Consider the following 14,467-nt stretch of genomic DNA (forward strand, 5'->3'; position numbering starts at 1 on the left):
TTACCCACACATTCCAACATGCCAGGTACATTTGGCATCAGGAATGTGTACCTTATTATAGCTGTTAGCAATAATCTTTGGCCACATGAAATTTTTTTTCTCAGTTGGTGGTATTTAACATTCCTAAATTGCCAGTATCGCCATACCTCAATCAACAAGGATAACATCGAACCAGATGAGAACAATAGCCTCTTTTTTCACATTTGGAGATTAGGTAATATAAGCAGCCACATGTAGTATATCAACACTAATAATATACATGCCCATATGATCTTTCAAGAAAATGAACTGAAATGTTTTCACCTGTGATTACCCCTAGGCTTTTCCCTTTTGGATTTTTTGTGTGCCTGTTTTCAGTGTTCCATTTGTTAAATAAAATCTTTGACTTTCTTAAGAGAGTATGCTTAGGAAAATGTAATCTTTTATTGAGAATTGCTTTCCCAAAGACCTAATATTTCCTATAACTTAGAGTCCTTGAAAGATGTAGACTATAATCGATTCTGTAATAGATTCTGTCCTAGCACTAGTCCAGGATTCTAAACCTATCACTAACTAGTTAAGTAACTTTGAATAAGACATTATTACTTTTCCTGGGTCCTGGTTTCCCTACATACAGTTGACCCTTGAACAACATATGGGTTTGAATTGAATGGGTCCACTTACATGTGGATTTTCTTCGACCTCTGCCACCCCTGAGACAGCAAGACCAACTCCTTCTCTTTCTATTCCTCCCCAACCTACTCATCATGAAGACAATGAAGATGAAGACCTTTATGATGATCCACTTCCAGTTAATGAATAGTAACTATATTTTCCCTTCCTTACCTTATTTTCTTAATAATATGTTCTCTTCTCTGGCTTACTTTATTGTAAGAATAAGTATATAATATATATAACATATATAAAACATGCATTAATGGATTGTTTATGTTACAGTAAAACTTCGTCCTGGTCAACAGTAGGCTGTTAGTAAAGTTCTGAGGGAATCAAAAGTTATATGTGAATTTTTAACTGCAAAGTCACATGCGGATTTTTGACTGACATTCCTAACCATTGTGCTGTTTAAGGGTTAACTGAATATAATTCTAAAATAAATATGTCAGTCTACTCTCAGATTATCCCTAAGTTTACCTCTAGTAGTATAGTACTTCTAGGAAAAAATGACTTTGGATAACATTTAAACACAAAACACAACCTTTCCAGGGGAAAAAAAGGACATAAAATGTTCTCACCTCATAGTCTTATATGACAGTAAATAAGGTCAAATTCATACGGTTCTGTTCTGAAGGTACAAATACAGGAATATGAAGGACTTTTCCCACTTTGGCTTACCTGCTTATGAGCATGATCATAAGAATTAATATGATTGTCAAACTCCTGGTGTTTGTGATACTGCTTGTCACATAATTCACAGTAAAAGTTTGCCTTCACATCTTCCAGGGCCTTTGCTGTGGACTTCTCCTTTTGTGCAAAATCCTTTAAGAAAAAATACAAAAATGTTGGTTAGACTTCTCTCTAATAGCATAACCAGATCTCATATTAATCAAGGTGGTATTTAACTTAAAGAAATATGAGGAGCACATTATTTTCTGGGAATTCATGACACTGTGAAAGTAACTTTTAGTTTAGCATCATCCTTAACTTATCAACTGATGTATCATGAGTTCTAAAGTAGCCCTGGCCTGAAGCCTGGTTTTTACTCATCCTTCTTGCCACCCATTTCTAGGTTGTGATTGTGCCTATTACCAAGCACATCACTGGCCATTCTTCTTTATATCCTTCATTGGCCTCTGTTTTTCTGATATTATCCCTTAAATTTTAGTGTTCTATGCAATTCCATCTTCAGCCAAATGATTTATCCATTTCATATGCTCTTCCATGGGTGTCCCCATTCACACTATAGATAGAGCTTGATGTATCCACAATGTTCAACATTGCCTAAACCTCCTCTGCAAGCATCAGTTCCTGCTACACATTACCAATGGATTTATGTCCATGTTCTTCAAAATATTCTCCTTAAAATTTTTAGTATGCTCCATTTAAAACAGTTTTGGATACATAATTCTCCTGCTTAAAATCCTCTTTAACTCTCTCTTTGATTATAGAATAATAGTGGCAAATGTTTACTGAGTATAAACTATGCACAAGGTATATGAATTATCTCATCATTCCTCACAACAACTCTATGAGTTAGGTTATATTTTCATCTGCATTATAGATGCATCAACCAGTGCTTAGAGAGATTACACACTCATGGTCTCCAAGTTAACAAGTGGAGAAGGAATTTGAATTCAAACAACCTATGCTTGGCTTCTTTGTTAGTAAACAGCTGTGATTTGCTATATTCCTTTAATGCCAATCTTCTTAATATACCAGAAAAACTTCTTACCTTGCCTGTATCATATTTTGTCAAATCCTGCTTCTATATTTTCCTCTTTAATAATCTATTACCAGATATGTCACACAGCATTAAATTATCTGTTTTCATGTCTATTTTTTCCACCAATTTTTTGAGGGAAGAAGCTGTTTTATTCATTTTTGTTACACAATGCTAAACAACATGTTGTCTAGCCCAGAATATGTGCTACTTAATATGCATTATGGAAGTTAATGGATAATAATGGTTTCTATATTTATGCCTCATACCATTCTACAACTTTTGCTCTATTATCCCAATACCAAATAAAAGAGTGACTGGCACTTTGAGAATACCAAGTAAATATGTATATACACTGAATGAACAAACTAAAGAATGGATTTTATCCTTGTTTCTCCAAAACAACTACCCTCGATAGAAAGAAATCGGGTCATAAGTGTATATCATAGGCAAATAGCTGACCAGAAAAGAAAGTAAGCAGAAATAATGTAGGCATACTTTTCAGAGTAGGGGGAAGTAATGGGACAATTAATTTAGACATGTGTGTAACATAATGATTTAAGCCCAAATATAAGAGGGCAAAACACATGGCAAAAAGAAAGAAGGGCATGATACCATTAACTAACAGCACAACTAGACCAAGTACATGGATTGCCTATCTAAGAGAGTTAAAGTAAGAATTCGGTTACGTTCTAGAACAATGGCTGATATAAAAAACTAGTGGACAGGCTGTAGCCAGTAATGAGAATGGAGACTCTGATTTCAAGGTCAAAATCCAGTTGCTGAAAGAACTAGGATAATTGCCAGCTGATACAGTCACTATTGAGAAGTGAGACAGGAGTACAGCATTGAAGTGGTGCTAAATCCCTTGATTTAGTAGATGTAGAATGAAAGGAAACCATTATTTCTGCACTCTTTCTCACTAAGTTATTTTTCTTTTTTTGAGGTGGAGTTTCACTCTGCCACACAGGCTGGAGTGCAATGGCACGATTTCACTTCACCTCGACCTCCTCCTCCTGGAGTTCAAGAGATTCTCCTGTCTCAGCCCCTCCAGCAGCTGGGATTACAGGTGTGTGCGACCACGCCTAGCTACTTTCTTTGTATTTTTAGTAGAGATGGGGTTTCACCATGCTAGGCAGGCTGGTCTCGAACTCCTCACCTCAGGTGATCCACCTGCTGCAGCCTCCCAAAGCGCTGGGATTACAGGTGTGAGCCACTGCACCTGGCATTTATTTATTTATTTATTTATTTATTTATTTATTTATTTATTTATTTTTCATGCCCTTTCTTAGTATAATCACAGGGACTGGATTGACACTAGGGATTAATTTGGTTTAATCATAGTTCTTTTTTTGCTCTGTTGCCCAGGCTGGAGTGCAGTGGCATGATCTCAGCTCACTGCAAGCTCTGCCTCCTGGGTTCATGCCACTCTCCTGCCTCAGCCTTCCAAGTAGCTGGGACTACAGGGGTCCACCACCAGACCCAGCTAATTTTTTGCATTTTTAGTAGAGGCGGGGTTTCACCGTGTTAGCCAGGATGGTCTCGATCTCCCGACCTCGTGATCCGCCCGCCTAGACCTCCCAAAGTGCTGGGATTACAGGCTTGAGCCACTGCACCCGGCCTGATCATAGTTCTTCTTACTTCTTTATGACAACAGTCTTAGAAAACTGACCATGTTCTTATACAATGGTCAACACTACCTTAGTGCTCAAAAATACCTTAGCCTCATGAACTGGGGTAGGGGAACAACTGAAAATTCAGGATAGATTTGAGGCTAAAAATGTATTTTATATTCTTTCAGATTATGTAGAAGATTTTATGACAATAGTTAAATGGTCAAGAATGAATGTTTACCTTCATCTACACATTCTATATTTCTGAAATGTTCTTTCAGTATCATATTGATGATTTTTAATTCAAAATTTTATAATTTTAAGACCGCTTCACCAAAATTTAAGTTTTATACCATCTTTTTCTGAACACTTCTATTTCACAAGGTCGTTAGACTAAACTACACATCACATTTCTTGCTTCATTATTCTTGCCAGGGAATTATGCAGATATCCTTATCTTTCTTACCTCTAAGGTGCTAATGACAATCTCTAGGGCATAGTCTGGCTTCCTTATTAAGAGAGAAAGAGTAAACCAGTGGAGTATAAATCCCACCATAAAACATACAGACATAGACTGAATTATAAAGGTAGAAATCTCTATTATTTTTCAAAAGAGGCAACTGATATTTAGTAATTTCATGTTTTGTATAAAGTCTAATGGCTAGGTAATTACGGTAAAGGGGGGCATGCTTTTCACTGTCTCATGCTACCTCAGCCATCCAACCATCTATCCATACATGTAACCATCCATTCATTCAACTGTTTATTAAGTATTCATACATTCAATTATTTCTTATTTAGCAACTTCTAAATGTCAATTTCTTACTGGGTCTTATACTGATTAATTTACAGTTTAATGGGAAAGAATTACATGTAAAGAGGTAAAAACTGTAAGCTGTGATAGAGTGATAATCACAAGTTGCTATAGAGGGTTACCTAGATCAGACTACTTAAGAATAATTAGAAGTTAATGTCTCTCTTACATAGCATTATATACACATTATTAGCACACATTATTTCTTGGCTTTTTGCTGAATGACAGGATGCTTTTACTGAAAAAAATAGGCCTGAAGGTTAATAAGATGACTTACTCTCTGAAATAATTATACAATCTTTAAATATATTTAGAGATGGAGTGTAAGTATGAAAGAGTAAAAAATGATGACCTATTCTCAGTATCAGTAAAGTTTTAAAATAAAGAATTATAGTACAAGATTTGATATATAATTCATTCATTCATTTGCCAGTTATTTAAATTTCCCTTCTTACAGTTTGCCTATAGGAAGAGGTTTTGAAAGCTTATCTGACAGAAAAAAATGTATAACATAAAAGAAACCTTCTTGTTAATCACTCTCAATGATTCATTAAAGGTTGAAAGTAAATTACAAATTGAATACGACAATTATCTTAACAAGAGTCATTTTTAAAACATTCAGTAATGCCAAGGGGAATTTTTTGTTGTCATTCAGTATGAATTCTGTAGTAATTAACTACTTTTTATACTTAATGTTTTGGGTGCAAGGAGAGAATTTGTACTTTTTCACACGAAAAAGTGTACGTTAATGCCTAAAACAGGTATGTTTTTAAAGTGCCAAGTATTCTTACTAGAGTAATGCATTTAGAAGTATGAATGTTTGCTATCAAATTGTTATTATTGTAATTATTATGACACATTAACTCCTCATGAACTACACTGTAAACTAGAAATGTGCCATGCACTTGACACTTGTTCACTCACTTAATCTTCATAATAACCCTATGAAGTATATTCTATTATTATCTCATTTAAAGATATGGAAAATAAGGCACAAACATGTTTAGAAATGCATTCACTAGATTAAAGCTCAGATCTGCCTGACTTCAGAGGCATGATTCAACATACTCAAGGCTGTTCCAATTACTTAGCATTTATCCAGATGCCACATAAGTCCAGGCTGTCTCTACTAACTCATTTGTGGGTTCAGGATGATATGGAGCAGTTAACTCCCAGAAAGAGTGAGATAACTAATTGTAATTTTAAAAATGTATAATGCTCTTGAAGCTGAGAGATGGGTACTAGGAAAATGCAAGGTAGTAGTCTTGTTGCATTGGTTGTAAATATGTGCTCTGATCATAAAAAAGAAAGGGAAGAAATCAATTGCTGTTCTTCATAGCTCCTTATGGGTAACACCAGCACAGAGCTGTGAGAATTGAATTCATAGTCTTTGCATGAAAGCCCACATTTGACCTTTCACTGTTATGCATAAGAGATTGCTTTAAGAATTCTAATATTCTCTAACTTTTTCTATTATATTAGCCCCAAATGAAATCCTGCTTCAAAGAGAGTGAATTTCCCCCTCCTCCAATCAAGTGGCTGCTGCTGAGTCAGAACTCTTTTGGTACCCATCATCTTCCTGCATCTCTGTAACAGCTTGGATAACAGAAAACTTGCTTTAGAGGTTTCATTCACTTATTTATTCTATTTTTATAATAGGAAAAAAAATCTTAGTCTTTGAAACCTGACTAGCTTGAATGTCAGCCTCTATCTTACAGAAGTTCAAACTCTAAAGGTTTCAGTTATCTCAGAATAAATTAAGGGGGATAATAATAAGCAGCTTACAAGATTGTTGTGAAGAAAAAATCTTTTTATGGAAGTACTAAATACACCACATGGCAAATATAGGTGATGGGGCTCAGAATATGCCACCCCAAAATATGACTAGGAAACCTAAGTATGCCACTCTAGTACACCTCCTTAGCATAAGGATAATTTTGAACTAGCTATTTTGAGAAGTTACAGACACAGGAGAAGCTTTGAAAAGTTATCTATCCTTTTCTAAGATAAATTTACACCTATAAAGGAAAGCTTTACTTGTAAAGGTGTCTCCTAAGACACCTAAGACAACCTAAAAGAAGGCTAGCTCTAAATTACTAGAGACTCTTAATAAATGGAAAAGGCATAGACTTAAATCTGCATAACAAACCTTTTCCTGTTTTGTAGTAGCACTTTTCATGGGTCTTAACCTGACCTTTCACCTCATACTTCTTTGCTTCAGAGAACGATGATATTCAAGCCTGAAGTCTAAGACAACTCTTTGAAATTTAGTCTAGAAATTTATTTATTTCTCCAGGTTATCTCCCATGTGCACAGGAGGTATACATGTTATCAAACTTCTGTTTCTTATCTTGTTAATTTGTGTTTTGTTACAGGGAGTCACGGCAAAATGCTTGAGAACAAGAAAATTATTTTTCTTCCCCTATATAGGTACTCAATGTTTGGATGTTCTGGGGTCTGTTTCTGTGTGTGTGTATATCACTGAATGCATGTGACAGCATAAAATTATTTTCAACAAAATACCATTTTCCCCTGAGTCTACAAAGCAAATTCCTGATGGAAATTTGGGCAGGTAAGAGGAATTTTTTACCATCTTTAGCCCACTGTCTCATACAAAAGCTAGCAAATTTACAAAGAGAATAAAATACCTAGGAATATAGCTAATGAGGGAAGTGAAGGACCTCTTCAAGGAGGACTACAAACCACTGGTCAGGTAAATCAGAGAGGACACAAACAAATGGAAAAACATTACATGCTCATGGATAGGAAAAATCAATATCATGAAAATGGCCATACTGCTCAAAGTAATTTACAAATTCAGCACTGTTCCCATTAAATTACCATTGACATCCTTCACAGAATTAGAAGAAACTATTGTAAAATTCATATAGATTCAAAAAAGAGCTTGCATAGCAATGACAATCCAAAGCTAAAAGAACAAAGTTGGAGTCATAATGCCACTGGACTTCAAAGTATATTGCAAGGCTACAGTAACCAAAACAGTATGGTACTGGTACAAAAACAGGCACATAGACCAATGGAACAGATTAATCAGAAATAAGACCACAAATCTACAACTATCTGATCTTCCATGAACCTGACAAAAACAAGTAATTGGGAAAGGATTGGGAGAACTGGCCAGTCATATGCAGAATATTGAAACTGGACCCCTTCCTTTCACCTTCTACAAAAATTAACTCAAGATGGATTAAAGATTTAAATATAAAACCCAAAACCACAAAAACCCTAGAAGAAAATCTAGGGAATAGCATTCAAGACACAGGCACAGACAAAGATTGGTTGATGAAATTGCCAAAAACAATTGCAACAAAAGCAAAAATTGACAAATGAGATCTAATTAAAGAGCTTCTGCACAGGAAAAACAACAACAACAACAACAAAAACACTATTATCAGAGTGAACAGGCAGCCTAAAGAGTGGGAGAAAATTTTTACAATCTATCCATCTGACAAAAGTCTAATATCCAGAATCTACAAATAACTTAAACAAATTTATGAGAAAAAAGCAAACAACCCTATTAAAAACTGAGCAAAGGGCATGAAAAGACACTTCTGAAAAGAAGACATTCATGCGGCCAATAAACATATGAATGAAAGCTCAACATCACTGATCATTAGAGAAATGCAAGTCAAAACCACAATGAGATATCATCTGTTACCAGTCAGAATGGAGATGCTTAAAAAGTCAAGAAACAACAGTTGCTGGCAAGGTTGCAGAGAAATAGGAATGCTTTTACACTGTTGGTGAGAATGTAAATTAGCAACGATTGTAGAAAACAGTGTAGTAATTTGTCAGAGATCTAGAACTAGAAATACCATTTGACCCAGCAATCCCATTACTGGGTATATACCCAAAGGAATATAAGTCATTCTGTTACAGAAATACATGCATACATATGTTCATTGCAGCACTGTTCACAATCGCAAAGACATGGAATTAACTCAAATGCCCATCAGTGATAGACTGGATAAAGAAAATGTGGTACATATACACCATGGAATACTATGCAGCCATAAAAAGGAATGAGATCATGTCCTCTGTAGGGATGTGGATGGAGCTGGAAGCCATTATCCTCAGCAAACTAATGCAGGAACAGAAAACCAAATGTCACATGTTCTTATAAGTGGGAGCTGAATGATGAGAACACATGGACACAGGGAGCAGAGCAACACAAACTGGGGCTTGTCTGGGGGTGGAGTTGAGGGAGGGAGTGCATTAGGATAAATAGACGATGTATGCTGGGCTTAATACCTAGGTGATGGGTTAATAGGTGCAGCAAACCACCATGGCACACATTTACCTATGTAACAAACCTGCACATGTACCCAAGAATGTAAAATAAAAATAAAGTTAGAAAATTTAATTTTCTTTGCATAATTAGAGTTTTCAGGAGTTTTTAATCTCTTTTTTTTACTTTCACATATTTAAGAATTCCAAACATAGTCAAGAGAACATAATATGTGACCTGGATGCGAGACAGGAGCTCAAAGGATATCATTTTGAAGCTTTAAGATTTGACTGCCCCATTGGATTTTGGACTTGCATGGGGCCTAAACCCCCTTTGTTTTCTCCACTTTCTCCCATTTGGAGCGGATGTGTTTAACCATTGCCTGCACCCCCTTTGTATCCAGGAAGTAACTATGTTGCTTTTGATTTTATAGAATCATACGTGAAAGAGACTTGCCTTTTCTCAGATGAGACTTTGGACTTGAACTTTTGGGTTAATGCTGGAATGAGTTAAGACTTTGAGGGGCAGTAGAAGGCATGATTGGTTTTGAAATGTGAGGACATGAGATTTGGGAGGAACCAGGGGCAGAATGATATAGTTTGGCTATGTGTCCCCACCCAAATCTTACCTTGAATTATAATAATCCCCACATATCATCAGAGGGACCTAGTGGGAGGTGACTGAATCATGGAGGGTGGGTTTTTCCTGTGCTGTTCTCGTGATAGTGAATATATCTTATGAGATCAGATGGTTTTATAAACGGGAGTTCTCCTGCACATGCCCTCTTGCCTGCTGCCATGTAAGACATGACCTTGCTCCTCATTCCCCTTTCATCATGATTCTGAGGCCTCCCCAGCCATGTGGACTTGTGAGTCAATTGAGCCTATTTCCTTTATAAATTATTCAGTCTTGGGTATGTCTTTGCTAGCAGCATAAGAACAGACTAATACACTAACTCACCACACGATACAAAATAATAATAAGAGAAACTATTTAGGATTGGGCAGAGTGTATAGGAACTATGTGTACTTGCTTTTTCTAATTAACAGACTTTATTTTTAGAACAATGTTCTAAAAATAAAAATATTCAACAAAGTCACATTTTAATTGTCCTACCTTCATTGAACTCAGAAAACAATGCATGGTATAAGAATAATCAAATCCATGCCACATGATGCCTACAGCTACACTGCAGGCATGCAGAATAACAAACATGAGAGTTACTTTGCATAAAGACATTTTGACGCTCAGTTTCCCTCCATCATGTCTTATGAAACCAACCCTTTGCAACCCTCCAGAAAAGCAGGACCTACTGAGTGATCATGTTTACAATCATTAGGTCCACTGGAAATTCAAGGGTAAAATTTTTATGATTGGAAGAAAGTTTTTGGAATGTGTCTATTGTGTGGGTGTGTGAAATATAATGATAAGAAAATGGGTTTTCTTCCTCCAGACTGACAATGCTGTTCCATTTATAAAGGTAGTAATTACCACCTCATCAATTCAGCCCACAGGTGGGTATAACTGTAATGAATATAGACATTTTGCTTTCTTCTAAATTGAATACATTTAAACGAATATATCTATTGTGCATTAGACAGGAAGTACTTTCATTTAGCCATTACTCCTGATGGAACTATTTATTGTAAAAATGCAATTAATAGCGTGTGACATTTCATTTTCTAATATAAGAAAAATCAATGAAAAATGTCAGACAACTAAGTTTTCTGGAAAGTTACTGGTGATGCCTGCTCAGTTACAAACCATTTTTCTTTTAATTTAAAATTTGTGAGAGCCCTCTATGAAAGAAATGACCATTAAGCAATGCTGACCTAGCCATTGCTTCACCTTTCCTTGGGAATTGATTGCGAATATGTTCCCTTCAAATAGATTCAGTGAATTTCAAGTAAGTTTTTCTTCTCTGAACTTCTTATATTGTTCAGGTATTAATCTCTGCTGTGTTTATGTTCTACATGTGCTAAACAGAGGCCTGCAAACTCCTGAGATGATGTATTAAAATAGTATAAAGCCAATGGCTTTGCTTTTAAGAAAAAGCAAGTCAGATGAACTACAAAACACCAAGGACATTCTCTCTATTCTCATGAATGTCTGCTATCATGTCTAATAATAAGTCTGCTGCTTGGTTTACTTGTTCTGTACCAGAGATGTCTAAAAAGTGATTGTGCTCACAAAGGCACACCATTATTTCAAACCGGCTGCTCCAGGCTTCTATCTGTTGAAATTCTAGTAGGTAATAATTTCAAACTTAGAGAATACTAGAAATTGTGAAAAAAGGATGTTCACAGAAGCTCTGTGTCTTAAATCTTAAATACTAACTTTAAGCTGAGAAAATGTGTCAAAGTAAGAAAAAAAATTAAAAAATGCTAGTTCACTTTGAGAGAAAGACATTCACAAGGGTCAAAAGAGCTGCTATAAACTACTTACGTTTGTCTATTAAATAATCATCGCATATAACTGCAAAACTTGGATAAGTGACTTGAGAAAACCTCAAAAAGAAGGTCTGTACATTGGCTCATGCACATATACCTGCTGTTCTGAGAACTAACTAAAAATGTCTGTGAGCTGGAGTCAGATAGCCTAGTTAGCTGGAAACTGGGGTCAATGTTTATGTGTATCATAATGGCAGTGCTGATGATGTAGCCCACCCAGGCTGTGGCAAAGAGCCTACAGTTGTCCGAGAGTGTCACAGCTGCTTCAGCAGTTGGCGAATCCATACTTATTGTTACCACTGGTGTCAACTCAGCAAGCCATACTGAGCTGGGCTCCAGTCTATTCTGTATGTGCATTTGTGTGAGTATGTACATGTGTGTGTATGTGTGTGTGTGTGTGCTGTGTAGAGAACTAGTCTAAAAAGAGATGTATTGTAGCTGCAATAGAAGAGAAGTTGTGGGCCTATTGTAAACAAGTAAAATAGAAAAGTTAGAATAATCACACAGGCAGGTAATTGGAAGCAATCTCAACAATCTTTCAAGAAAATTAATCCAGGAAAAGTTCTTTGGCTTGTCAAAGGTTTATGCAGGATGATAAACAGCAGATCTGGAATGAGAATTCAAGTCCTGACTCCTGTCTTTGAGACCAATGGCAGAGCAATTAATTCAGGAGGCTCTATTTCCTCATCTGGAAAATGAGGTTGGTCTAGGGAATAGAATTTTTGTGTCTCTAAAAATCAAGACATATACATGGATCTCTGGAATCTTTAAAATATAGATGTATAATTTTTTCTTTCTCAAACCATGTAATCAAAATCAGCATCTATTTAACAACATATTTAGAAATAACATTCATATTCCTTGGATGCCATAGAGAAAAGTTTTCTGTTTCAAGCCATCTCCTAGAGAGGAAGACAGAATCATCCCCAGTAGAGACCTCCTCTTTCCTTTATTCCCCTAAGCTTTAAAAAATGCATTTAGAGTTTTGCTAGTCCATAGATCACCAGTTGTAGCTAACATAAATTCAGCACTGAACTTAGCCAGTTCTAAAAACTGGTTTTAGAAAGGAGGAAGCTACCTCTTTCTCTGATACAGGAGAGATATCTAACATGAAAGGAAAACATCAAATCAAAAGATAAAGAATTCACACCTAAAATTATTTTTTTAATTGTCTTCACATTTCTATGGTGCTCTTGAAAGAGCTTGGTGTAGGGTAGGGATTTAGTTATGTTACGAATGTTTGGATGAGTTACTGTGCTATTTTACTGTGCATGATAATAATACACAATCCCTGTTTTCAAGAAACTCACAGACCACCTGCAAGGATAGGATTAATTCATAAGATAAAAAGGACAACATAAACAGGTACAAAATCATATGTTAGGTATTTAAAGTACTGTATATATTTAGAGAAAGGAAATAGACATGCTGCTCTGCAACACAGGTACATACCTAAGCAGAATAAGCCTCATTAAGTTACAATTTTATAATGGGTCTAAATTAATAGGCTTGAATTTGACTCTTAGATATAAAAGAAATGAATGACACTTGATGAGCTTTTCAATTCTGGGGCTTAAGAAGGTGACCAAAGTATTCCTGAGAAATAATAAATCTACATTTGGTCATGAGAATGATACAGATTTTACTCCATGTATTAATAAAGAGGAAGTCATACAAACTTTAGAGAGTATATTATTACTATCCCCCATTTTCTCTTCTGTTACAGCCAGTCACTATTTCTGACCAGTAGCTTAGGTAGTAATTATGATCCTTTTCATATTATTCCACTACATGCTCCTTTTGATTATTTTCCCAGCACTTCTTTCTTGGACTTTCTGCTTCTTGTTTCAGAGCCTTTACACAAAGTCTGAACTTATATTGTGTGCTTTTAAAAAAAATTGTATAGATTTAGGGGTACAAGTACAGTGGTGTTACTTGGATTTATTGTGTAGTGGTGAAGTCTCAGCTTTTGTTGGACCAATCTCCCAAGCAGGGTACAATATATCCAATAGGTAGTATTTCATCCCTCACTCTCCTCCCAGTGGAGACAGTTTTGGGGTCTCCAGTATCTGTTATTCCATTTTGTATGTCCTGAGTTCACTTTGAATTTGTCAAAGCACAAGTGATTTTAAAAATTGATTTCTATAGAATGTTTTGCTTCTGTCCATTACGCTATAAAAAATTCTGATTCTGGAATTTGTCAGCTTACATGCTCTGTTACTACTCTAAGTTGGAATCTGTGTCCTCTTTAGTGGTTATATTAAAAAGCAAATCTCTATTCTGTGAAACTGCAGTGATGGCAGGGAATATTTACACTCTTTTTAGTAGAATATCTTCTGTAATATAAAATGAAAAAAATAACTTTCATTGATAAGAAACAACTATAACTTAAAAATCTAAATAAATACCATGAAGCTTTCCCGAAGAGTGTCAGCAAAAGCTCAGTTAAGAGTCTGCCTCTTCATTAGTGCATGCCTGAATATCACTATGGTTTCACACTGGAATGCCCATATAGGGAGGAATGCCAAGTGACAGAAAAAAGGGGAAGTTAAACATATATGAGAAGTGTGATGAAAACATGGAGATAGAAAGAGAAAACAGATGGCTCAGGTGGGCAAAGGAATCCAGATTTCCCTTGTGAAAGGGTAGAAAAGAAAATGAATGGAGGAAAGAATCACGGTTGTGGTGCTGTAAAGTAGAATTTAAAAATAATATGTTGGGGGAGACAGAAGAAAGAAACCATAAATGATTTCCTCAGTCCTAGATAATATTTTAGCCAAAGGCTATTTGTGCGGGAGTAGAGGACATATCTCTTCTAAGATTGTTCATGATTTGAAATTTATTGGTAGAAACTTGAGAGTATAAGAAGGTCAACAATATTTACATCTATGGGAATCAATATTTTGTTGTATCAATCTTGACCTTGACATTCTCTGGGTCTCATCAAAATCATCAGTGCTCCTT

At 35.7% G+C, this 14,467-nt stretch overlaps 1 protein-coding gene across 1 annotated transcript in view; it reads right to left on the reverse strand.

Annotated features, from left to right (window-relative positions):
* Positions 1-11,788, reverse strand: part of ZNF804B (zinc finger protein 804B) — a 124,981-nt gene extending 113,193 nt beyond the window's left edge. The window contains exons 1-3 of the mRNA XM_011956217.1: positions 11,601-11,788; positions 4,457-4,499; positions 1,333-1,476 (exon numbers count right to left, since the gene is read on the reverse strand). Of these exons, the coding sequence (XP_011811607.1) occupies positions 1,333-1,476; positions 4,457-4,499; positions 11,601-11,788 (375 nt within the window). The remainder of the gene's footprint in view (positions 1-1,332; positions 1,477-4,456; positions 4,500-11,600) is intronic.
* Between the last annotated feature and the right edge of the window lie 2,679 nt (positions 11,789-14,467).

Source organism: Colobus angolensis, unplaced genomic scaffold, assembly GCF_000951035.1.
Source record: "Colobus angolensis palliatus isolate OR3802 unplaced genomic scaffold, Cang.pa_1.0 Scaffold410, whole genome shotgun sequence".
NCBI lineage: Eukaryota > Metazoa > Chordata > Mammalia > Primates > Cercopithecidae > Colobus > Colobus angolensis.